The sequence below is a fragment of the Hibiscus syriacus genome, unplaced genomic scaffold (assembly GCF_006381635.1).
Source record: "Hibiscus syriacus cultivar Baekdansim isolate YM2019G1 unplaced genomic scaffold, ASM638163v2 tig00110705_pilon, whole genome shotgun sequence".
Classification (NCBI taxonomy): Eukaryota; Viridiplantae; Streptophyta; class Magnoliopsida; order Malvales; family Malvaceae; genus Hibiscus; species Hibiscus syriacus.
Genome location: NW_024062831.1, coordinates 127,212 through 153,890, shown reverse-complemented (window position 1 = coordinate 153,890; position 26,679 = coordinate 127,212). Strand labels below are relative to the sequence as shown.

The window sequence follows — 26,679 nt, the reverse complement described above, 5'->3', positions numbered from 1 at the left end:
GGTCAGTATTTCTCGAAACCGACCTCACACTTCATCTTTATTACCCTAAAAGTTGGGCCAAACATTTATTTCAAAAATCTTGTTAATTCTTTTATAATGTTAATATAATAATTTACATATAATATGTCAATAAATAATTTTAAAGTTATAAAATAATTTAATGCAGTGCAGTCTGTTACGCTAATAAAATAATATTACATAAATAATGAAATACACATATTGATACATAAATTGTATATATCAATATTGTAAAAGTTCTAAAGACAAAAATATAAATACTAACATTTAAATTTATCATTATGTCATATGAGAACAATACAAATATTTTTATATAATTCATAAATATACAGGTAAGGGGACATAAAAAAACTAATTACAAACATATGTATTAAACTATGACTTAGATTTTAATATTAATTAAGTATTTTCATTAATACATGTACACTTAATATGTGAACAAATTTGAGTTTAACATGACAAAAATTTTAAAAAAAATTCTATAAATTAACGATAGCATTTATTTCTTTTAACATATTAATCTGAAGTCCTCTATGTGATAAGCGCATGTAGGATTATAATTTGATCGAAACCGATACGTAATACTTAAACTGACAATTAAATTGACGAAAGAAGTTAATTATTATGATATTGACAGTTCAGAAATTTCATGTATTAACGGTAAAAAAAAGGGGTTAGATGCCATAACCAAAACCAATTGGAAAGAAGATTAATTTGATATGTAAGAATTCATGATTTGGAATTTAGGTTGAATTAGGAAAGAAGAGCTTGGAAAAGAGAAGCTCATTCCAAGTATCTTGAAGTCCAGGCAAGCACCAATGCGTGCAATCGGCATAGCTAGCGGGGTTAGCTAGCTGCTCTGGCGTTAACGGATTCCATTGCTTCTTGTAGATCGATGTGTGGCGTCTTTACGATAACTTGAGAGCTGAGTGATGTTGAGAAACGTGACGGGGAAGTTGGATTTACCAAACTCTTCCCCGATCACCTTCATTATGCTTTTCCTGCTATCGGTACCCCAGTAGTTTGGATCTTGGATCAATGTTGTTTGATTGTAGCAGTTCCCACCAGGCTCAACTCCCCAGTCGCCCCTGCCAATTTGTGTAGTGTTACACTTTATTAATTCTCTACTATGCCAATTTGAAGTAATAGGGTCCTCCCGAGGGACTTGAATTGTACTTACTTAGAATGTGTGGGGGACATGCTGGTGAAAAAAACCCTTGTCTTGGTAGGGTCTATATTTCTACTCACCCATTTCAACATGCTCTTCATTGCCATACGATACGCATCTTCGGTCGACAATTGTATTATTTCTTTCTCCACATCCTCGAACGACCCTTTCCTGTCCAAACAAAAACACACATATATACATATGCATGCTCCTCCCGAAACAAAATTCAACACAGAATTGGTATACGTACAAGATCTTCATGTCCTGCCCCGTCACCCACCACAGATAAGTATTGAAAACCAAAATGTCGACGCCCTTCCAATGCTTCCCGTGCTTATTAATCGAACCTTTCCTCACTATCCTATCTGATATTCTGTGAACTACGGCATTGTCCGAGTTCGATTCCAGAAGAAACGGAGCCCAGTAGAACTCAATGGTGGCTTTGTAATCCTACGCAAGACAAATACAAATATTCATCACCCGAGTTGGATTCTAACTTCATCCCTTTCGGGTTTAGATCACTTTTGATTCGATTCATTTCGGGTGAGATCATAATTTACCTTGGCTCGGAAGACAGTGAGGGCATCATTGTTGTAGGTCTCCATGGATTTTTTATGTTGAGGGATAAGTCTATGAAGAAGGCAGATCATGGATACATATTGGCCACGGTTCAATGAGTCTCCCACAAACATCATTCTCTTCCCTCTTAGGCTCTCCAGCATCAATGTGGCATTGAAACTGTTGAATGTCATAATCTACTATCATAATTCAAATTATTTTCACAATAAATTAAAAAATTCCACAATGAAATTAATCATAATGATTAATTTGTTTATACAATACATTAAGAAATCTCTCATCAAATATTTGGTTATATATATATACTCAGAGACCGAATTAGAATGAAATATTAGGATTAAATTGCTTTATTTTAAAACTGACAGAGATTAAACAAGTATTTAAACCAAAAAAGAGTAATTGGCCTAAGCTTAAAGCTTTTTCCAGAACTAGGCCATGGACACGATTTGCACTTCCTTGCACGTGTTCCCAACTCAACTCCTGATTAGTCCCACGTGGCATAACGATGAGAGACACAGCCCGACCGCATCAACAGACACGTGGAATTAAAGAAAGGAAAGGTCCCAGCTCCTTAATATAATTTCATAGGATAAATTATAAATTTTTCACTAGACTTTTTTCTAACTTCTATTTTAATCATTAAAATTTAAAATATTTTACTTTTTTCACTCTATTTTTATATTAATTCTTATTTTGATCATTCGGTATTATAATTGAATATCTTTTATAAAAATTATAAAATATTTTCAATTCTTTTTTCATTTTTTTGAGAATAACTTACTTTCGAATTTTCTTTAATTTTTCGATGGTCAAACATCTTCATATCATGACTCCACGATGGTCGAATATTAAATGTTATAAATTAGAATGATTTGGAATTCCATAAGTCTTGGGTTTAGGGTTAGATTTTTATGAGTTTTAAAGTTAATTGACCAAAAGTTTAAATTAATCAAGACAATAAAATGAGTTCGTCAATATTTTGAATGTTCAGAGAAGACACGAGAGAATAATAATTACAATATTGACGTAATGTAAAGATGAAATTATAAAATTTTCACCTTCAAAGAAAGTAGTAATATAAATAAAAAAATAAAAAATAAAAGAACGTGAATGACACATGGATTCTAAATTAATAAAATACAATCTATATCAACACCCGTGGTTGTTATATTGTCCTTATAATATAATAATCGAATAATCAAAATAAGAATAAATCAAAACTTTAATGAATAAGTTAAAAAAATTAAACTTTAATAACTAAAATAGAAACAAAATAAAATTAAGTGATGAAATTTAAAATTTACCCTACTTGATACCAACAAAACACCGTCAATTTACTTGTTCCTATGGCCAAAGGATCCAATCGGTTTGGTACAACCACACATCGTGGACCGCCGGCCAGTGACCTTTTACTGTCTATTTTTAGTCACATTTAATTGATTTCACAAGAGAATTAAAATGATTAATCTTTCAATCATAAAACTAATTAAGATGCTCAACAGTGTGATTAGGTAAGATATTAAGGGACAACATCATAGCAAAGAACAGCAGCTTCACTAATCAAAGACAAAGTTTGGCGATTTTTTCATCGGTCGGAAACAGACAAATCAAAGGCTGTAAAATTATCAGAAATTAAATAGAAAAAAAATTTCCAAGGAGTTTCGGGTGATACCTGGGAAGATCGCAGCCATGTGGTTGCCATCGCCATTTCTGATACTCAGTGTCCGGTCTCCCATGTTCCTGACACGTCAACTGCGGCTGTATGTACGGACACTCCGATTCCTCATACTGAGGCCGGCTCAACTCATCCCTAACCCACCTCCCACTGAATATATCACACCCTTCTTCTCCCTTGCCCACCGCAAAAGGCGGCACCTTGTATCCTCCCTTTTCTTCACTAACCCCCAAACACACCAGAATCAAGTCAAAAAAGAGAGGTCGAATTGAATTAAGTGACCGAGTCAATAATAGGGTCAAACTCACCTGGTGTCCGGGAGGTAACTCGGGTGGGCCGGGTCGGTTCAAACCCACCAAAAATGAAGACGAAATATTCTCCATGGATGATAGCTACAAGAAGAATGAAAGCTAACAGAGTGTACAGGTAAGTAGAGAGACGGCCTTTTCGAAGAGCACCAGAGGAAGACGACGAAGAAGAAAGTGGTGGTGCCTTCATTTTCCCTCTCTTTTTCTCTTATAAAATCACATCAAAAAGAGAAACTCTTTTCTTTCCCTTTTGGATTTCTTCTGGGATTTTGAATCATCTTCAAAAGGTTTTAAAGTATAGGAAGGTTGAGGTTTTCAGATTCACGAACAATTAATATCATTGGAAACTATGCAGAAAAGGAGTTGAATTGTTAAATAAACTGTCGATTGCAAGATGTGAAAATTATATAAATTTATGAAAATGAAAATTTATCGTTTTGGTCCCTTTTCTATAATAATTTAATTTTTATATTACTTTATTTAATTATTGATATTGATCTATCGATTAATTATTTTAAATTGAGGTTTATAAAAATTTATTTTAATCACAATTTTTTTAATTAATATGTTTCATTTATAAAATGTCTCGTCTAATTATTAATTAATCTTTATATTTTAAGTAGGTACGATAAACCTGATTGGTTGCATATGATCACCAGGTCATATCTTTCTGTTTCGATTGTTACTTTCTGACTTCTGAGCTTGCAATTTTGGAGGTTTTGTTTTTGTAATTATTTGAGTGAATAAATATTTAATAAACGTGGCTTTAATTAAATGGTGATTCGGTGGTGATCGGGTTTCCAAGGAAAAAGTGGGTCCAATATCCGCCCTGACGAACTTGTCTTTGCATCAACTCTTGTCAACATGTCCAAAAACGAAAAAGAAAACAAAACCTACGTAGTTTGTCTACAAATTTTAGGATAAAAACTCGATTCTCCATTAATTGTAATTTGATCTAATTAGATAAAACGTTAAAATTTTAAATAAATTCAAAGGTTTTAAACCTTAACACTATAAATAAAATAAACTAAATTGAAAGTCATTCTTATAACAACTAGTAGTGTGAGGAAAGTGGATAACATTTGGCTTGGCTTGTAAGCTAAAAATGCCCCGTCATTACAATGACCTGGGAAGGGTAAAAAATGGTTTTGATGTTGGTGAAGATTTGGTAGGATTTCAACTTCCATTTTGTTGGGATTTCAATGGTTTCTTTCTTACTTCAATCCTCACCAACAAGGTAGGTATCAAGTGTTATTCAGCTGATGATATGATGATGAGCATCCCAATTGGAACGGGTCAACTTAAACAGGTCATATATTCATTTTCTACCTAATTAGTTAATTACTCATCGAATACTTTCATATGTTTTCTAATTAATATAAATATGTATGGCCAACACAGTCTGTAAAAGTTGAAACTTTGGGTGGCTCAAGTCTCATCCTGCGTAAATTACGCATGTATAGGCTTTCTACTTAGTTTTGATGAAAAATGTAAAATGAAGTCAGAAATGATGAAGTGGGAGAACGGATCATCGGAAAATCAATCCCGGCACAATCATTCGCAGTTTTGCACGCTACAGACTACCATGGAACAAAATTGCAGCTGCTCAAAAATTGACTTGAGAATAGGAGCCTCCTTGACTGGCTGAAGGTCCCCTAAACTGCCGCACCAAAGTAGATACATACATCTGCAAGAATGATAACATATATGATTGTATGACTGGTAGGTTTTGTCTTATTTCATTACCAACAACAGGATACCTGCGTTCTATGCGGTAAGCTGACCCAAAAATCCAAGTTCGGAACTGCCTGAAGAAAGCAGAGCAAGGCCATAAATAAAGGGTAAGAAAATGGTCCGTCGGTCGAGGCAAACCAAAATCACAACTGTCACATAGAAAGAAAAACTTACTTCTATACCGTGAACTCCGAGGAAAAAATATCGATAAACAGTACCAGCAAGCATATAGGATCCAAAGAGGCATATGATACTAGAGACAAAACCAGTCAATCAAGAGCTGTTATAGATTATTACTATCATCATTATTATCTAAGATGTTAAAACCCTTACATGATCAGTAAGGTACCAAACCAACCAAACCCTTTCCCATGAATGGATATGATTGTTGCACACGCAGAAGGATGTCGCAGTGTTGTGGCCTATCAAAATTAACAAAACAAACTTTGAAACACCAAGAAAACGACTAACCCGTTTGTCAAATATGAGAAAACAGAAAAGTTATCAACATGATAGACATGGAAATTTGTACTACGATAAGATCAGATAACGTTTACAAAAGAATTTAAAATGACTGTAGCCACTGAAGATCATGTATCGCAAAACTACACTTCTTGGACATCCTGTAATACATATGCATGTATATTCAAGCATAAGCATACTCCACATATACATGATGTTTGGTTAAAAATATTTTCAAGGAAATCAATGTAAGAAACTGAGTGAAACTTACATATTCACAAGTCCCCAGTTTCTCTATTGAATCCGGCCCCTGTTCAGTGAAATGGTATAATAGGTTTATATCATAATTAGGTATTTTGCAACTCCAGAGAATTTTTATTTGATCGTATTTAACATAAACATAATGGTAAATGCTCTTACTTGAGCTCCAGTTGAATCACAAAGGATTGAGACAGAGAGTGAACAATTGTGCTCATTTCCACTGCTCGACATTCTAACAATGACACCTTTGAAAGGATTCAGCTTGTCTGTCATGTACAAGGTAGTATAACAGTCACTATCACCAAACTGCATTTATACAAAAAATAGCAAACTCGACTGTCTCTCGTAGCATGGCACCATGGAAAAAGAAAGCAATCAAACACACAAAGGAAACTGCCACTAAAAGCTATGCTTGTTAAATGTGAAGTATCCAAGGCTTAACCACAGAAAGAATTGCCACTTTGAAAGGCGAAGTTGGAGTGTTTCTCTTATTTACTGAGGTCTAGGTCATACTAGAAAGTCCCCTAGAAATAAATTGCACTTTTGACTTACCAAGGATGCTAACATCTGTACTTGAAACCTGTCCAATAGTAGTGCATACGTGATAACCTGCATAAACCACATAGATTCATTTAGAATTTGATATTTCAACATACTGCATTTACTCTTCTTTCCAACTACACGCGTATCAAAGTCTGTATCATGCGGCTAATAATGCACATGTAGAAAAGTACAATAAATTTATAACCACTTGCATGAATGAGGAAAAGTTACATTATACATTTCAAGTAATGCAAATGTGAAGAAGCAATGTGCTACAAAGAGAGAGAAAATTACACATATTTCTAACACTCTTTTTTTGTCAGACTCTAATAGGCTAAAGTATAAAAAAGACAATTGGGAATTAAGTGAGAATGCCAAAAAAACAGAAATTGAACAATAAATAAGGATAACTTAGTGAAAAAATTCAATAATAAAAATGCAATTACATCTGATCATGATTAAATAAGTACTTGTCAATAACCAGTAACTATGTCGATAAAAATTTATCATATTGAAGAATAGCACTAAGTTATAAATAGTAAACAAAGGAAATACTAACTAAATGCAAAAAAATCAGGAAAATGTTTACCTCCAGCACTTTTAGCCACTAATGCACTACATTCCATTCCACAGCGTGATGGACCTCCACAATCCTGAAGTATCATAAGACAATCAAATAAAACAAAAGGAAAAGTTCATCAATGATGACCAGCATCGTATTCTAGATCCTTCCATAGCATGTAAACAATAAAACACGGATAAATTCAGGAAGCAATTACCGAGCAGTCAGCACATCCAGGTGGATCGTGGTTAAAAATCATTCCACTGCAAAGCTGCTCCATTGTGTCAATGAAAAGAAAGCCAATAAGAAAATAAGCTAAATTTATAGGGAAAGACATCATATATACTTGCATCTAAAGACTAAAGCTTCTTCTTATTGGTTACAAGTTCTGTGATTAAACCCATAAATGTTCTAGAGAGGAAAACAACCAACAAGAATTTAAAAGCATACTTCAGTAGTAATTAACCGCATCAGAATCCACATAAAAATTCATGCTTCAAAAGAAAACCTAAAGAAAACAGAACGACTTAAACCAAAGTAATAAACTGTAACCTGATGGAGCCAACCTGAAACCAGAGCACAGTCTCATTCACGGCCACCTGATAAAACCTAGCAAAGTTAAACAAAATAAAACATATTTCAATAAAAAAAAGAAGCTAACCCAACTGAGATATGAAAGCTTCCAATCGTACGAAGTAATGTGCAATGCAACACAGTTTTCACACTCCAAACAGGTCTAAAGTTCAGCTACAGAACTAAACTAATCAAACAAAATGCAACTCTAACAAACACTGTTTTCTTCTTAACAAATTCGTAATAAATTCTCTTTAAATAAAACACCGAACTTGTTTGTAAGTAATCAAATCGCAGACAATATGAATTTACTCCTTGATAAGCTAATTATACCGAGTTACAATATTTTAAATTAGTATATACATAAAAAGGGAATTACCTAAATTTTCAACAATCTCGTAAACTAAAATCGAACAATATGTGTGTGTGTGTGTGTGTGTGTGTGTGTGTGTGTGTTTATAAGACAGCATTTTATACCTAAATTTAATTAAAAAAGTAATTTAATAGAAATCAGAGATACTTAGATCAGGGAATAAAACGGAGTTGAGTGTGTTACCCGTCTTCGCTGAGGACGCCATGGGGGAAACTAGGCAAAGGAGAAGCCAAGCTGAAGTTGTAGAGCTTGTTGCGGTCAATAAAGCTGTGTTCGCATATCCCAACGACTGGGTTTACTCGGAGTTGAATCGCCAAGAGAAAAATTACGAAAAGAAGCAATCTCCGAGATTCATTTCCCATTATCATTTTTATTAGCTCAAAAAATATTATTAATTCTCTAATTCGTTTGAAACACTAAAGACTAAAGAGTGAATTGAATACAAAGCTGGAGCGAAGGGGACAGCAGGCAGAAATTAAGCATCTTCGCTGCATCAAAGAGGAAATTTTAACTTTGAGTTAATTGCTCAACCTCGTCTTGTCTTTTTACTAATTATAATTTGACCCCTTTAGTTTTACTAGTTATGGCCACCCCGCCCAAGCTTTACCATTTATCACTATCAACGCTAGGTCTGTAAATGAGACGAGACAGATCGCGAGCTACTAAAGATTGACTCGATCAATATTTGATAAATACTCGGATCAAATAGACTCGACTCGAGTTCTTAACGAGCCGAAACGAGCTACTCGATATTCGACTCGAAAAGCTCGTGAGCAGCTCGAAAAATGTTATATTATAATTTTAGATTTTTTAAAATTATATTATTAAAAATACATTATTGATAATTATAAAATTTTAAAAATATATTAAAAATCCTATAATACAACTACCCTCAAATTTTAATTTTTTTAATTAACTAGCCCAAGTCCAATTATTACATTGTATATTACTAAAATAAAAATAAAAGTTCATTTAATTAAGCACATGCTAAAGTACACGTGTTTGGTTGATTTAAAAAAAAAACATTTTACTACACAAGTACTTGACAACGTAGAAAAATAAAAAATAAAAATAAAAAAAACAGTCAAACAATAGAAAAATTAATAATAGTTAAAAATTATTTTTGAATAAATATTCTTATATTTATTTTTAAATTAATAAAATTTATTTATCTAATGACAAATATTTAATATATTTCTAATGATAATATTTTTAATAACTAATTATTTAAATTGTTATATTTTGAGGTTTCGGGTTCAAATATCATAAATATCAAGGGTTCGAGCATTTAATATATATATATATATATATATATATATTATATTGTACTTACCTCATAAATCAGTACCAAATTGATTAATTAATATATTTGTAATGAACCTTAAATCCTAAATCTAAACCTTAACCTTGAACCCTTAATCCAATTATGTGATAGGAATTAAGCTATGCATATGAATGTAACATACAAATTATGCAAAATGATGTTATGTGACTCATAAATAAATCATTCGCATACTTATACATTAACATATAAACATGCAAAATAAATATATACAACTTGCTGATTGAGACATGATTTTATTATATCTTAATGATGACTATTGACACCGTCATTGCTTTCAAACACTGACTCACCAACATAATATTTCAAGAACTGACTCAAGTACTCAACGACATAATGTAAACGGAGATTTGATGTACAAATACAACTAAAACGATGATATCATATTTTATCATACCCTAGTCAACAAGTTAACATCAATATCATACAATCACCAATTTTTTAATGAAAAATGAGGAGTTTGAATCATATAAATAGTTGAATGACCATTTTATAACTTTTAATGGTTAAATGACTCAACAACATAACTTCCTATAGTCGTGAGACTATTTTATAAATTTTAATAACCATGAGGCTATTTATGTACTTTACCATATTATTTTCATATAATCTTTATTTTCAATGACTTGAAAGGTACCCCAAACTCATAAGCACCAAAAACCCATATTCACCAGTTGTGCACTCTAGGATCCCTGCGGTCGTTCGTCTCTCACCGCCTCTCACAGTAATACACCTAAAATCCATATTTACAAACTCCAATTTCAAGCTACCAAACGAATGAAAGGTACCCCAAACTCATAAGCACCAAAACCCAAACTAAGATTTTTCTTCAAGTTTTGCTATCAAAAATTAATCAACAAAAAATAGATTAGAGCATCATGTTTACCAAATAAAACCCAAAACAACAAGAATTAAAAAGGAAGCTTTGTTTTTGAAACAGAGATCAAAGATGAGAGTGAAAGGAAGCTTTATGAGAAATGATGATCCTTGGAACAATATAGTAAAAAAATACAAAATCTCAATAACAGAATAACATAATCCAAATTCAGTACATAGAAATCACAAAGTCAATACCAGCAGAAAGCTACACACGTGCCAGAAAAAAGCCAGCTCGATGTTCATCTCAAAAAACTAAATTTAAACTTAAGCAGCAACACTGAATCAATAAAAAAAAAATCTAAACGGTACCTGTCCAGGCGTAATTGGTCCAGAAACCACCATTTCTTCTCCGAATCAAACAATAACCTTCTTCAACTGTAAAATAAAAAGGAAATCATAAAATATCAGTAAAAAAAACGACGACGAGAAAGAAGAAAAAGAAGAAAGAAACATTACCGAAGAGAGAGGAGAGAAACTGGCGTGGAATAGAGAGCAGTTGAGCTACGACTGTCACGTGAGTTGATATCCACGTCAGTGGTTCTTGGGAATAAGAAGTAAAGTTGAGTGTATAAAAGTAGACGAGTTTGAATTGAGTTTGAATCTTTAACTTCAATTGAACTTGAGTTTCAAGACTTAATCGAGCTCTTGAAATTTTTTTGAGTTCGAGTTGAGTTTCAATAATATATTTTCAGTTCGAGCTGAGTTTGATAATTTTTAATTCGTGAGTTTTCGAGTCAAATTCAGTAATATTCGAGTTCGACTCGTCTCGTTTACACCCCAAATCAATGTAGCTTTAAGTTGAAAAACAAGGTCTATTTAAAAGAGTCCAAACTATTTATTAGGGATGACAACGGGTCGAGTCAAATTTTTTGTCAATCCGACCCAATCCAAAAATATACATCTTCTACCTGAATTCAACCTAATCCAAAAAATACATACCCTTCACCCGACCCGAAAAATATATACACTCTACTTAAATACAACTCAATTTAAATTTTTAAAGTATAAATCTAAACCAACCTTGAGTTATATAAAATAAATTTATATAACACACTCAATCATAAACACACCTTCAAACACAATACGCTTCCCATGTTCCGTAATACTAGGGTGAGATAGTTTTGGGTCCACTAATGATTGCTCAGGCAAATTCGAGTCACCTTCAAGCACAAATAAGTACATAAGTCAATTTTTAATTAACAATTACAATAGAAAAGTGTACATAATTTAACGAAATGTTAATGAAGAATTTGGGAAAACAAACTACAAAAATAGACTCGAAATGTCAAAAAAAAGTCAAGATAGGTCTTCGAAATCGTTTTAGAGTTAAATAATTTTTTTTAAACAATATTTTTTCTTTTTTCTTCCCTTCTTAAATTTTTCTCATCTTTCTCTCTAAAATATTAAGTCGGTCACTGCCACCACTCTGTCGTACGTCATCGTATGCTGTTGTCGGATACTTAAGGATAAAGAAGTGTTTGAATGGGAGTGTGGTGGGCGATGTTAGGCATAGGTTGGGGTGTGATTTGGTTGATTGAATGGTTTGTTTGGGTTGAAATCGATTGAGTTTGTCCATAGTAGTTGGAAAGAGGGGAGGACGGTGTGGAGAGGAAACGAGTAAGGTTTGCTAAAAAAAATTAGCAAATCTTTAACTCAAATGTAACGCTTATGCAAAGTTTAGTATAAATTGTAAATTATGTATAATTTATGCACTTCTAGCTTACCAGACATGCCATATGAGCACACCATACCTCAACAATCAATCAAATATATGTAGAATGCAATTCTAAGCCTTGTGAGGATGTCATGTTCATACCAATTGATGCATCATACTCATCAAAACTCTAAAAGCAATAATACTTTAGAAGCTAACATGCTCTGCACTTTCATGTACTTTATGCAAATTTATAGATGGTTAGTATATAAAAAATAATCTCACCTATAGTAGCGTATAATTTATGAATTCAGCCACCACAAAATAACCTATAAAAAAGCACAAGATAATGATGCAAGTAGCGATAGCAAGTGTGAGAGCAGGTTTTAACACCGCATATAAGCCAGTGATGAAAGCCACCACCGACGCTGCCTCTGCAAGATGGCCGAACAAATTCACGAGGTTAAATGAGGAAAGTTTGTATGCTTTTCGTACTCGAGTTACTGCAGGGTCAGCGGACCGATAATTCAACTTGATAGCTAACAAGGCGGAGATCATGGCAACGCTATCTGCAATAATAAATGCTCTGAAAGCCGACTCATGACTCAGGATTGCCGAACCTCGGTCTTGATCGCTTTCATCACTCTTGTAACCACCAGGTAGGGTAAGTCCTGCGGCGAATGCTACGGCGGCGATCAGTCCTGCCACTACTGCACGAGCCTCTCTTACTTTATCAAAGCCCTCCTAGTCAAACTTGTTCTGACGGAGGGGATAAACCAATAAACCAGCTACTTCTCCATCGCCCACTTCTTTTAATAATTCAAAGATTTGTTCCTACATCACATTCCTCATCCTTTCAATAAATAATACGCATAAGCATTCATTTGTATATATAAAATAAAACCAACGAACATAGATCTTAAAACGAACGAATATAGAATGATATATATATATATATATGAATTATATTAGATAAAAAATTTAATATAGCCCACCTAATAAAATTTTTCTGTATCCGCAATTGAATGTCTTTTTTATCCACTGGTAATGAGACATATCTACCCCATAACCGTCGAGATGTCTCTGTCGGGAGTAGACATGTAACAACCCTAAGCTTACAACTTATAAATTTACCTAAGGGGTTGAGTTATCTCCGTTCTATCAATATGTGTTTTTTCATTGTGTCTTAACGAGAATCGAGATTGTGTTGTCCTAATAAAAGAAATTCTACCTTAATGTTTCTACAAAGACGAAGATACCTCAGTTATACTTGTAAATTTTTCTTTAAATATGATGATATCTATATTATCTTATAGTAACCTGAATATGTCTTATTTTAAATTATATTTCAAAATAAACTAGTCTATCAAATTAAATTATTTCCATTAGAATAACATTTCATTATATCCTTTTTAGTTTGTCGTTTTACTTGTCAGATCTACTCAAAATTGTTATTTTTAGGGTTGAGTAAATTTGCACGAGTCGTTATATTTGAAACAGGTCAGTATATGTACGTGTGTGTGATGTTCAAAGGTCTTAGAATTGCTTAATAAATAGAATACATTTATGATCCAACGGCTTACATTAATAGGTAAACTATTTATTTATAGTTTATTATAAGGATACATCTACTTATATTCATAGGTAAGCTATTTATTTATAGTTTATTATAAGGATATAGCTGCTTACACTCATAGGTAAGCTATATGTTTATAGTTTATTATAAGGATATATCTGCTTACACTCATAGGTAAGCTATTTATTTATAGTTTATCAGAAGGATACAGCTGCATGCTTATATTCATAGGTAAGCTATTATGATTTGTTTGCCTAAAGGTCAAGGCAAAGGAACTTAAGTGGGATCCTTCTTTCAGCTTCATACATTGAGTTGAAAAAATGGTGCATCTTTGAGCTTCTCGCTCGCACCATCAACATCGCACACTTGAATGATAAATTTAAGGCTGGAAGTACAAGAGATGACATGTTGAGATTCATAGAAGGCTTCTGTTGAAAGTCAAACATTTATTCGGTGCATTAATGCACCGAATGTGCAGTGGTTAAAAGGTTGCAAAAATTGTTGAAATTGCGGCAGCAGATTTTGTTGAATTTGGTAAGGGAAAATTATCAAATTTTGTCTATGTACTTTAAGATATTTACAAGATTAGTCCTTAATCTTTAAATATAAATACCCTAACCCATTTATCTTCAAAATTATCCCAAATCATTATAGCTTTCTTTTCTCAGCTTACATCCTTAAGATGTACAATATGAGAACAAGAACGTGCTAAACTTTTACTTTAAAGTCTATCTGATTCGTATGATCAACTCATCATCAACTTGACAAACAGTAATGTCACCAGTCTAGTCTTCGATGACGTTGCAGCTGCTGTTCTACAAGAAGAAAATCGGCTCAAGAACAAAGAAGAGATACAAGTAAATCTGCAACAAGAAGAAGCGTTGACAACAATAAGAGGGAGATCAACAGACGTGGCCAAAGCAGCAGTCACAAACATAGTAGATCAAAGTCGAGAAGCAAGAAGAATTTAAAGTGCTACAACTGTTGAAAGAATAGTCACTTGAAGAATGAATGTTAGAGTCTAGGTAAAAACTCCAATCCACAAGACAATACCCAAACACTTCAGATGATGAAGATGCTTTATGTTGTGAAGCGTCAACCACCGTGGAAGGTAGAAAGAGATTTGCAGATATATGACACAATGATTCAGGAGCAACATATCACATGAGCTCAAGAAGAGAATTGTTCCATCATTATGAACCTGTCTCAGGAGGATCTGTGTATAGTTGCAATGATCATGCCTTAGAGATCGTTGGCATTGGAACCATCAAATTGAAGATGTATGATGGAACAATTAAAGTTGTTCGAGATGTGCGACACGTGAAAGGCCTGAAGAAAAATTTATTATCCTATGGATTGTTGGATAATAATGCAAGCAAGATTGAAACACGGAAATGAATCATAAATGTGTTCCGTGGAGCACTTGTGATGATTAAAGGAGAAAAAATAGCAGGAAACTTGTACATACTGAAGGGAGAAACTTTGCTAGAAGCAGAAGTCTCTGTTGCCTCATGTAGTTCAGATTCTGCAATGCTATGACATCAGAAACTTGGACACATGTCAGAACAAGGAATGAAAATCCTTGTAGAGCAAAAGCTACTTCTAGGCTTAAAAAATGTATCACTTACTTTGTGTGAGCATTGTATAACAAGTAAGCAGCACCAGATATAATTCAACACGTCAAATTCTAGAGGAAAATTATTCTAGAATTGGTTCATTATGACGTATGGCAAGCACCAGTTACATCTCTAGGCGGAGCAAAATACTGTCTCATTTATTGATGACTACTCCATGAGATGTTGGGTGTACCCTATTAAGAAGAAGTCAGAATTGTTTTCAACTCTCAAAAACTTCAAAGCGCTGGTGAAACTTGATTCTGGAAATAAGATCAAGTGTTTCAGAACAGATAATGAAGGAGAATACACAAGTGAAGAATTTGATGACTTTTACAAGAAATAAGACATCAAAAGACAGTTCACAGTGGCAAACACTCCTTAACAAAATGGAGTGACAGAACGAATGAACAGAACCTTGTTAGAAAGAACAAGAGCAATGTTGAGGGCTGTAAGCCTAGAAAACTCATTTTAGGCAGAAGCAGTCAATACCACCTGTTATTTGGTGAATCGAGCTCCATCAACTGTAATAAAGCTAAAGACACCAATGGAGATGTGGACTGGAAAACCAGCTGATTATTCAAACCTCCATGTATTTGAAAGTATTGTGTACGTGATGTACAACTCCCAAGAAAGAAATGCAAATTCTTGGATTATGCTGATGGTGTAAAGGGGTATCGCTTGTGGGATCCCACTGCCTGCAAAGTGATTATCAGTAGGGATGTTATATTTGTAGAAGATAAACTACAAAGAAAAAAAGAATATAGTAGTGCTGAAAAGTCAGAGACTACACAGATATATGTGGAAAAGGAGTTTGAATAAGGAGATTCTTCTGAAGCAGAACCAGCGCATGATGAACAAGAACTAGAGAGTTCTGAAGCTCCAACAACTCATCAATCAGATCGTGTTAGAAGGCGTCTCAATTGGCACTCAGATTATGTTATAGAAAGAAATGTTGCATATTGTCTTTTAACAGAGGACGGTGAGCCATAAACATTCCAGGAGGCAATAAATAGCTCAGATGTTTCACTATGGATGATGACGATGCAATAAGAAATTAAAACCCTTCATAAAAATAATACGTAGGACCTTGTGCCACTACTACAAGGAAGAAAGCCAATTGAACAAATGGGTCTTCAAAATCAAGCGAAATGGTAACGATCAAGTTGAGAGGTATTGTGCAAGACTGGTGGTCAAATGATATGCTCAAAAAAGAAGGTATTGATTTCAATAAAATCTTTTCTCCTGTGGTTCGACTAACAGCAGTTCGAGTAGTTTTGGCAATGTGTGCTACATTGAACTTACATCTAGAGCAACTAGATGTTAAAACAGCTTTTCTTCATGGAAATCTTGATGAATAAATTTACATGCTCCAGCCTGAAGGTTTTGAAGAAAAAGAAAAGAAAAACTTGGTTTGCAAGTTGAAAAAATCTCTATACGGTTTAAAGCAAGCGTCGTGGTGTTGGTATAAGAGATTTGATTCCTTCATTATGTGCCTTGGATACAACATACTTAATGCAGACCCTTGTGCTTATTTCAAGAGGTTTGGTGATAATGATTTTGTTAAATTGATGTTGTATGTGTATGCCATGTTGGTTGGAGGACCCAACAAAGATCATATTGAAGAATTGAAGGCACAACTGGCTAGGGAATTTGAAATGAAAGACTTGGGATCAGCAAACAAGATTATGGGGATGCAAATTCACCGGGAGAGAAGTAATAGGAAGATTTGACTTTCACAAAAGAATTACTTGAAGAATATCTTGTCACGATTCAACATGCAAGATTATAAGCCAATTTCTACCCATTTTCCTATTAACTTCAAATTATCCACCAGTATGAGTCCTAATAGTGAAGAAGAGAGGATGGAGATGTCTCGAGTACCGTATGCATCGGCAGTAGGAAGTTTAATGTTCGCTATGATATGCACAAGACCAAACATTACACAAGCAGTAGGAGTGGTTAGTCGATACATGGCAAATCCAGGCAAAGAACATTGGAATAAAGTAAAGATGATCTTGAGATACATCAAAGGGACCTCAAATGTTGCACTATATTACAGAGGATCAAACTTACTTATCAATGGGTATGTAGATTCTGACTATGCAGGAGATTTAGATAAAAGCAAATCTACTACATGATATGTGTTCAAAGCTGTTGGTGGAGCTGTAAGTTGGGTTTCAAAACTACAGTCAGTTATGGCTACATCCACAACAGAGGCATAATATGTAGCAGCTACACAAGCCAGTAAAGAAGCAATCTGGTTGAAGATGATATTAGAGGAGCTTGGGCACAATCAAGAGTATGTCTCTCTGTTTTGTGACAGTCAAAGCGCCTTATATTTAGCAAGGAATCCAGTATTTCATTCAAAGACAAAACACATACGAGTTCAATACCATACCAAAGACAACATAACAGATTTCATGACAAAGGCGGTAAATGCTGATACATTTACTCGGTGTCGATTCTCTTGTGGCCTGTCAGAAACGTAAGCAATATGAAGGTACAAGGTAGAAAAAATGGTGTGAAGATATGATTGTTTCAATTAAATCTTCAAGTGGGAGATTGTTGAAAGTCAAACATTTATTCGGTGCATTAATGCACCGAATGTGCAGTGGTCAAAAGGCTGCAAAAATTGTGGCAATAGATTTTGTTGAATTTGGTAAGGGAAAATTATAAAATTTAGTCCCTATACTTTAGGGTATTTATAAGATTAGTCATTAAGCTTCAACTATAAATACCCTAACCCATTTAGCTTCAAAATTATCCCAAATTATTCTAGCTTTCTCCCAATACTAGAGAATTTATAAAGTTTTCTTGAGAGTTGTTTTCACCTTTTTATCAAAAGAGAATTGTCATTGTATTCTCCTTGTTAGATCGAGAGAAGTTGTAATTCCTATTTTCTCATGTGAAATTCTTCTACCTTTGCCCGTGATTTTTACCCTATATTATTTAGGGGTTTTCCACGTAAAATTTGTGTCTTTTTCATCATTATTTTTATTTTCTCAAATTATCAGTTGCGATTTTGCTCTATCCGATAGCCATATTCCGCAACAGCTTCTACGTGTGCTACTTCTACGTACTCTCGTTCTCCTTCTACCTTCCTTCCCGGAGCTCGGATATACTGTTTCGATTATTTCTCGACGTATATATTATATGTATGTAAGGAGGGTTCTTTCCATCTTTCAGTTTCCAGCTAATCTTCAGACTAAGTGTTTTGAAACCTTGAGAACCTCCCTATTCGATGTCTTGTCCATCGACCATCCAAGAAGTAGACGGAGGGAACAATGTAGGCTTGTCCGAAGTTGAAACGTTAATATGCCTTAGCACCGCAAGGTACTCGACCACAGGCTGGTCACTGAAGCATACATCACCGATTTTTGTTATTGTGTATCCATTCATTGCAATAGTGAACTCTTCTATGTCCCATCCTGGAGCGTTGTCTGGTTGTGTGAGTCGATGCGGCACGATCACATCACTAAATTCGCTCAATAATCGGTTCGTTCCCTATGAGGGAGTGGTGAATATTTACATTGGTAGAAGAAGAAGATGAATTAGCAAAATTGAAGTTCTAGTTATGAAGAAGAAATGATTTGTCATCAACTACTTGGTCTAATAAAATTTGGGGACTAGTTTGCACAATAGGCTCTTGTTGCATTTGGATGCACACAATCTCGGCTTGAGCCATGCTAGCTGCATTTGAAGCTAAGAAACTTGGTTTTGCATATAATATATGGCCCCTACACATCCATAAACCGGGTCTCTAGCTCTTGCATTTGCTTCATACACCAAACTGCTCACTGCATCTGCCCTTTGCTGCACGGGAAGCTCCTGCTTTCAAAACCCCAATCCATTAGCATCTTCAAAAAAATATAGGGACCAATTTGTTTAACTTCAAAAAATAACGGGACCTGATAAATATTTAAACTCAAAAATAGAGATTCCCCCTATGAACCTCTAACCTTGCTAGTACCGAAAACCTTGTGAACGATGGCGAACTTGTCGGGATCATCGGAAGGGAAATACGGTGCAAAGATGCAGTCGTTGGCGCAACGGTGACGAAGCAACTTGCAGGAAGCGCAAGGCGAATTTCCTCCCATTGCTTTGGGGAATTATTGAAGTGTTTGGAAGTTAATTTTTGTTGGTAAGTGATGAAGAAAACTCGAGAGGAAAGGAAATAAGAAGGAAATTAAGCTAATCTGGTTGGAAGGAAAGGGTGTGAGTAAAGTGCAAGCTTTGTTAAATTAGAGTTGAAGAGAGTACGCATATTTATAATAGCCCATGAACGTGTGTGTCAAAAGATCAAACCAGGGTAACTCTGATTTATATGTATAAATAATAATAATAATAATTAATAGGCATGCATGATAAGTGAAATAATTCTTAATTTTATTGATATTTGTTAGAGATCGTAAGTTCGTATGTGCTTAATGCAATTAGTTCAAAGATTTTGAAGAATTAAAAATATGGTTTGGGAGAATTAAGGTTACTGTATAAAAAAATATGGTACCATTCTACCACTAACTAAGTGGTTAGAGAAGTCCTTGGTAATATTTTTTATATTTATGTAGTAGCATATAATTTTATGCATGATCAGTAAATTATATGAAGAACAAAGTTAAAATAATATATTTCATCAATAAACTAGAAATAAGAAATTATTAGATACTCTTTTATGATGAAATTAAACCTATCTTATGATGAGTGTAAAATTTAATAATGAAGAAACTTGAACACTAACCCCCCACCCCACCATGAATTAATGAGACCCTGACATGCAAAAATAGATAAAGGGATATTTTAATTTTAAAAAATACAAAAATGAAGCCTATTTCGAGGGAGATTGGTATTGAAATTTGTAGCTTTATTAGGAACTCTAAGTCTTATCTATCTCTTTGCATTTAATGGCCTCATCACACGATTCCAAGCTTCCTTTAGTGTCTTAAAAAATAAAACAAGACACAAAGAAGCTCTCTTTTCATTGTGTTTTTGTGTTTGTCTCTGTTATGAAATATAAAATCTTTTTGGTTTTAGTAAGAAAAACAAAACGAAAATTTGACAGTTGATGGAGTGCCCCATGATAGGCCTCTGTAAAGAAGAGTGATAATATATTATTGCCATTGTGTTTTGAATGACCTAATTAGGTCTAGGGAAGAGAGACCATGTAAAGAAGAGGAAGGAAAGGTTGTCTGAAAATTATTGAAGGCAGCAAATAATTAATGAAGAAAAAACAGACATCTTCAGCTCATGACCACTTTGGAAGGAGAAACATGAGACGTCCGACGTCGAATGCATGTGCATTAAATGAGGTTCGTGGGCATTGGCAATGAATTAATTTGGTTCATTTTCCAGATGCTTCATTTTTTTCTTTCATTCTTTAATTCTGTCGTAATTAAAGTTGGTTGTCTTTGTAACATTGATCATTTCGCTGTTGGGGTTAGGGTCTTGTGCAATGTTTTTTTTAATATTTTAAAATAAGTATACGTTAATATTTGTTTAGAATTTTATTAACACATTCACAATGCACACAATCTCTAAAGAGAATAATTTTCCTTTTTACGATTGAGATCATTCATAACGGAGACATTACGCTATCACAACTCAAGTACGATATATTTAGGATGATAACAACACATCAATAGCATAGAATTATTTTGAGAGTCTAAATCATTAATAGATAAATAAAATAATCAAATAAATATCAATCAAAAAGTCGATATAAAATTTAACCTTAAAAGATAAAAACATAAAATAAAAAATAATAATAAAAAACATCGACCATTTACGTAAGATAAAGAGAAGACGTATGGTTATAGCAAAGCATAACCGTCATTGGTCCAATGATCGATGATATCACCCTTTTAAATAATCAAGAAAAATAACCTAATAAGATAGAAGAGAAAGAAGAAAACTAACGGAGATTTCAATGGGTAATAAGTGGGCATATAAACCCTAAAATTGAATGTGGAAGTAATGTCGGCTCAATTGAAGCCCTAATAAAATAGTCCAAAAGGTTAAGGTCTATATATCAAATGGGCTACATTTGCGTATTTACAATGAAGTCCTTATTAAGAATGGATATTTGATCCGAATGTTAATATATCTGATCCAGAAATAATAATATAATTTACTTTTTATATATTTAGATAACTACTGTAATACATCTCTCTATATATATGTGTGTCGAATAGGATTCATGTTTTTATCCAAAAATTGATTCGAGTTAAGATAAAAGTAGAGTTTCCCTAAACTTGAATCGAGATAAGATCAAGTGAGCCAAAAACACCAATCCGATCCATTACCATCCCTAATACTACCAACAAACCTATCCCTCACATAAGTTTAAAAAGAAAACATGTCCCTCACAGCTTTGATCAAACAGTTGATGGATTCTTTGATTTCATAAGAAGTAGAGATGAGCGTTCTGCATAATATGTGAAAAGCTAGCCGACCAAGATCTGACTATATACATGGATTAGGTATACTACTTTGTGAACCAAGGCCAATATGGTAGAGTTAAACTTGTCTATTTACTTACTAATATGTGATTATACAACTTGTCTATGCATTGATTATAACAACACATGATGTGAAATCTATAATAAATAAAGGTATATGGAGCCCAATAATCAGATATTTTAGTGAAAAGTGAAAGGCCTCCACTTATTCGTGGAGATGAATAAGCCTTTGTTTAGCAATGTGAGTCTAATAAACACTTGCCACGCCTCTATTTCTAAAACCTACTTTTTCCCTTCTTCCATCTCTCTTCTTGGGATGCCTCTCTTTTCCATCACATCTCACCAATTTCTTTTTCAAAATAATAATATTAATAATTAGGGCATCCTTTTAAAACAGCTAAAGTAAAGAAAAGGGAAAATGATGCTGGGGAATTTTATAATGGAATCCCTAACATTTATATGTTTTGTTAATTCAATTCTAATTTAAAATAATTTAATTTTTTATATTTTTTACTATTGTCAAATCAAATTACTCTATTGTATCAAAATAACATTTAAGGTTCGTTTATTTTACTGAAAATATTTTTTAAAAAATGTTTTTCGTAAAATAAGTTACATCTTTTGAAAAACATTTCCTGAAAAAAAATTTTACGGTGCTTGGAAGATGTTGCGTAAACCATTTTTCACTAGTTGATAAATTTTGTAAAAATTATTTATTATAAATATGAAATATAATAAATAATATTATTTATTATAAAACTTAATATTATTATTTTAAAAATATTAGAATAATTTATTTAATATTATTTATGCTATTATTATTAAAATATTATTTCTAAAATTTTATAAATAAAAATGTTAAGTTTAGTATATTTTATTAAAATAAAAATATTATAAATTATATTAAAGATTTATTAAATAAGAATAGTATATTATATTTTAAATATATTTTAATTATTTTAATTATTTTTATTAAAATAATATTTTAATATTAAACGCATAAATGATATTATTTATTATTAATAATTTAATAATATTTTTTAAGAAACTAATAATTAATTTAAATTTTATTAATAATTTATTATATATTATTAAAATAAGAATATAATAATATCATATATTATTATAATATAGCTAACTATATAATAATATTATTATTATATATTATATTGTTAAAAAATATTAAAAAATATATATTTTAAATATGTTAATAATTAATACTTTATTAAAATAATACTAAAATATCATATTAATATTAAATACATAAAAATAATATTATTTTGAGTATTTATGCTTTAAATTGAATAGTTCAGAAAAATGACTTAGGAAAAAACAAACCGTAAGTCATTTTCCAGAAAATACGAAAGAAATTCTGTTGATCAGGAAAATGTTTTACATTGATCGATCTATTTTTCTCCAACCAATAAGTGGAAATGAGAAAAACTAATAATTTAAAACAAGAACAAAGACTAAAGTAATAGACTTTTTAAATATGAAAGAATAAATTTATTTAATTATTTTAAATATATAAGTTTCTAGGATTAAAATAACATTATATTATAGCATATCGTTATTTCATCTAATATTTAAAGATTTACAATAATTTTCTAATTAATTAATAATATTTAACAATAATTTGTTTATTATCAAACACATAACTGATTATTTTTTAAAATTAATCACATGACCATAAATAAAAGAATTTTTTTAATAAAAATCTCATCGAAAAGAAGATTTACAAATGAAAAAGAAAGAAAATTGCATGAATTAACAATATTCTATCTTCTTTGTCCTTTTCTGTAACTTTTGAGGGCAAAAAGACAATCAGACTGAGAATCAATGATAAATAATTACAAGCAGCCATTAAGGAAACCCTTTCTCGGATCACAAATGGGATATCTCCACAAGCCTGCCACACTCCCACCTTCCACCTCCTCATCTTCATCGTCCACGTGTCTTCCATCCAATAGCCAAACCTATCCCCCATCCTTTATATTCCTCTGCTGATCCGCTTTCCCTCGTGCCCCCATCTTCTTCTCCTTCAATTGTTTGTTAAAAGTCTCTGTTTTTTTCACCCTTTTCATCAAAAAGCTTCCTTTTTTTATTAGCCATGTTGTTGAAAGCTTCCCCTGCTTTTTCTCTGTTGAAGAATCCGACGGTGGAGAATCGGGTACCCCTGTTTTCCTCTCTATCTTGTCTAAAAAATAGGTCTGGGTCTGGGTCTGGGTCTGTTGTTGTTTATGCGGCCAAAGGAGCCACCAGCAAGCCATTAACCAGTGTCATTTTCGAGCCCTTTGAGGAAGTGAAGAAGGAGTTTGATCTTGTTCCATCTCTGCCTCAAGTGTCCCTGGCTCGTCAAAAGTATTCAGATGAATGTGAAGCCGCCATCAATGAACAAATCAAGTAGGGTTCTTTTTCTTTTTTATGATCTAATCTTCATTTTTTTTTGTTTATTTTACCGTGGATTCTTGGATGTGCGTTTATGTTTGATCTCAAATCTTACACAATTTGTATTTGTTTCTTTTGGAATGACAGTGTGGAGTACAATGTTTCCTATGTGTACCATGCTATGTTTGCTTACTTCAACAGGGACAACGTTGCACTCAAGGGTCTTGCCAAGTAATTCTTGCTGAAATTTCATTTTTGGTACCCTTTTTGGTGAAATTGAGCTGATTTTAGGCTTTCTTTTGAATAGGTTCTTTAAGGAATCTAGTTTAGAAGAGAGAGAGCATGCTGAAAAATTGATGGAATACCAGGTTGTTTGTCTATGTTGTTGTTGTTATTTATTATTTTGGTTGTTGTTAGTCTTTGTCATGTAATATCTTTTCCTTATTCGCCTTCGGTTCCTCGCAGAACAAACGAGGCGGAAAAGTGAAGCTGCAGTCGATATTGATGCCCTTATCGGAGTTTGATCATGTAGAGAAAGGAGATGCCTTATATGGTGAGTTGAATTTGTATGCCTGGTATGTTTATTATAAGTGATCGTGTCAACATTCACTTGTTAATGCCTAATTGGACTGCATGATAATGTCTGATAAATCGATTTCAGTTGCTGTTACTCTATGATATTATGTTTGCAACCATGCATGTTTTGAAATTTGTATATTCGATGTGTTTGTTATATATGTTAGAAACCGGAACGAGGCATTGGGTTGTTGTTACTTCCATGGAACCGTAGGTTTTGTTGTGATAATGTCTAATAAGTCGATTTCAATTCCTTGGTTCAGCAATGGAGCTTGCCTTGTCCCTGGAGAAACTAACGAATGAAAAGCTCTTGAACTTGCACGGCGTAAGACTTTTTTCTTTTGCTATTAACTATCCTGTTCCGGTCGAGCCTTTCGATTTCTCAACCTCTTAATATAGTCTAAGATCTTATTGATTTGGATTATGAAGTCATTGAACTGATTTGCCAACACTTCGCTGAAACAGGTGGCTGAGAGGAACCATGATGTGCAGCTGACGGATTTCATTGAAGGCGAGTACTTAGCCGAGCAGGTATGCATGCAACTCTCGACCTTTGTCATTCTCAATCGCCAAAATCAGAACAAATGATCATGATCTTGCTTTCTATGTAGGTGGAGGCCATCAAGAAAATATCAGAATATGTGGCTCAGCTGAGAAGAGTTGGCAAAGGACATGGTATGCAACTGAACTTCTCTTCGTCGTCGTTGTCGTCTCTCTATTCGTTACTTGTTTCATAAACTTACTTTGTACATTCAGGGGTGTGGCACTTTGATCAGATGCTTCTCCACGAGGGAGCGGCTGCATGAAATCCGAGATAAAAGCCACTGCTTGCTTTCGGTATCAGAGCGTCGATCTATAAGGGCCTGTTTCCGTAGTTTATGGGTTTGAGAGATTTTGGTGCAAGTTTTATGAATAGTTTAGAAGCTTTGTGTCGATCTATCGACATTAATGACTGTTTTCTTCGGTTAAATGTTGCAGAGTTATCCTATAACTTGGAATAATGGTTTGAGAAGGACTAGAACAGTAGAAGAACCTAATCACAAGTAGGGTTCATTTGAAGTTTCTATGAATGCACATTGCTAATGAGCAATAACCATTTACATGTCAAAGTCTTATATGTGATTGAAGATGGCATCATCTTACTGTGAAATCCAAGAGTTAATATGAAAAAACCGAGAACCGAAATAAATCAATCGAATTAAAATGAACGGTTCGAAAAAACCAAAAAAAAATACCGATTGAATCAAGCTGATCTAATCTCAATGAATTAATGTGGGAGGAGGCCATCACGAAAATATCAGAATATGTGGCTCAACTTAGGGTTTTTCCAATAGAAATTGACCTCTTCCATGGCTGTTCGCTCATATCTGCCTAAAATGTCTTCATTTTGTTGTTTTGAAATTGGCCTTTTCTGTTGGACTTCAATTCCCAAAGGGATTAGACCATGCCTAAAAATGGATATCAATTCTCGAATTGAATTATAAGCTTTTGGTGGGAGTTCAAATGTATTTTATCATTGTATTATTTTGTAATTTTATATTTATAAGGAAATAAAAAATAATTTTATTCTTTTTTGCCTATCGGTAACATAGAATTGAGAAAATAATACTAATCAAAGCTTCATTTCAAATGAATTCATTTTACATATTAACTATAAAATAATTTATTTAGATCAAGTATTAGATTTCTTAAATAATGTTTAAAGTTCGAATATGATGTTGTGAAGAGTAAATTAAATTATGAGAATTACCTTTATTATAAACCTCTGCAATTATAAAATGTCATCAAACTTTAAAATATTATAAAATCATCATTAAATTTATTAAAATTTAGAATATCTTAATAAATTTAATGAATATTTTATATATTAAAAAATCATATTCTTTAATGCGAATTTAATCATGTAAAGGACACCATACAAGAAAACCCACATGAGC

At 33.1% G+C, this 26,679-nt stretch overlaps 2 protein-coding genes and 1 pseudogene across 3 annotated transcripts; 1 reads left to right on the top strand and 2 right to left on the bottom strand.

The window, feature by feature from the left end:
* Positions 1 to 715: 715 nt before the first annotated feature.
* On the bottom strand, positions 716 to 4,076 carry LOC120138704 (annotated as a pseudogene).
* A 1,112-nt stretch (positions 4,077 to 5,188) lies between these two features.
* LOC120138678 lies at positions 5,189 to 8,685 on the bottom strand. The gene is made up of 11 exons (XM_039154095.1): positions 8,440 to 8,685; positions 7,877 to 7,919; positions 7,528 to 7,581; positions 7,338 to 7,401; positions 6,758 to 6,814; positions 6,365 to 6,471; positions 6,216 to 6,254; positions 5,816 to 5,904; positions 5,657 to 5,735; positions 5,509 to 5,556; positions 5,189 to 5,435 (listed from the first exon to the last, which is right to left on the bottom strand). The coding sequence occupies exons 1-11, from the start codon at positions 8,622 to 8,624 to the stop codon at positions 5,355 to 5,357; spliced, it is 846 nt and encodes a 281-aa protein (XP_039010026.1). The 5' UTR covers positions 8,625 to 8,685; the 3' UTR covers positions 5,189 to 5,354.
* A 15,080-nt stretch (positions 8,686 to 23,765) lies between these two features.
* LOC120138708 (ferritin-3, chloroplastic-like) lies at positions 23,766 to 25,712 on the top strand. Of its 2 annotated transcripts, XM_039154122.1 has the most exons (8): positions 23,782 to 24,181; positions 24,314 to 24,397; positions 24,474 to 24,534; positions 24,632 to 24,719; positions 25,006 to 25,067; positions 25,208 to 25,273; positions 25,354 to 25,417; positions 25,499 to 25,712. In XM_039154122.1, exons 1-8 carry the CDS (start codon positions 23,889 to 23,891, stop codon positions 25,546 to 25,548), a joined length of 768 nt encoding a protein of 255 aa, XP_039010053.1. In that variant the 5' UTR covers positions 23,782 to 23,888; the 3' UTR covers positions 25,549 to 25,712. The 2 variants fall into 2 exon arrangements, with proteins under 2 accessions (XP_039010054.1, XP_039010053.1); XM_039154123.1 differs by lacking the exons at positions 25,354 to 25,417; positions 25,499 to 25,712 and having other exon boundaries at positions 23,766 to 24,181; positions 25,006 to 25,137; positions 25,185 to 25,273.
* Positions 25,713 to 26,679: the final 967 nt, after the last annotated feature.

Bases quoted from the DNA above. Each gene is read 5' to 3' on its own strand.
- LOC120138678 (XM_039154095.1), bottom strand. From the start codon at position 8,624: ATGATAATGGGAAATGAATCTCGGAGATTGCTTCTTTTCGTAATTTTT. The intron at 7,402-7,527 runs GTAATTGCTTCC...ATGATACTTCAG, and splicing joins CTGGATGTGCTGACTGCTCG to GATTGTGGAGGTCCATCACG. The intron at 5,557-5,656 runs GTAAGTTTTTCT...TGCTTTCTTCAG, and splicing joins TCGGAGTTCACGGTATAGAA to GCAGTTCCGAACTTGGATTT.
- LOC120138708 (XM_039154122.1), top strand. From the start codon at position 23,889: ATGTTGTTGAAAGCTTCCCCTGCTTTTTCTCTGTTGAAGAATCCGACG. The intron at 24,182-24,313 runs GTAGGGTTCTTT...TTGGAATGACAG, and splicing joins GCCATCAATGAACAAATCAA to TGTGGAGTACAATGTTTCCT. The intron at 25,068-25,207 runs GTAAGACTTTTT...TCGCTGAAACAG, and splicing joins AGCTCTTGAACTTGCACGGC to GTGGCTGAGAGGAACCATGA.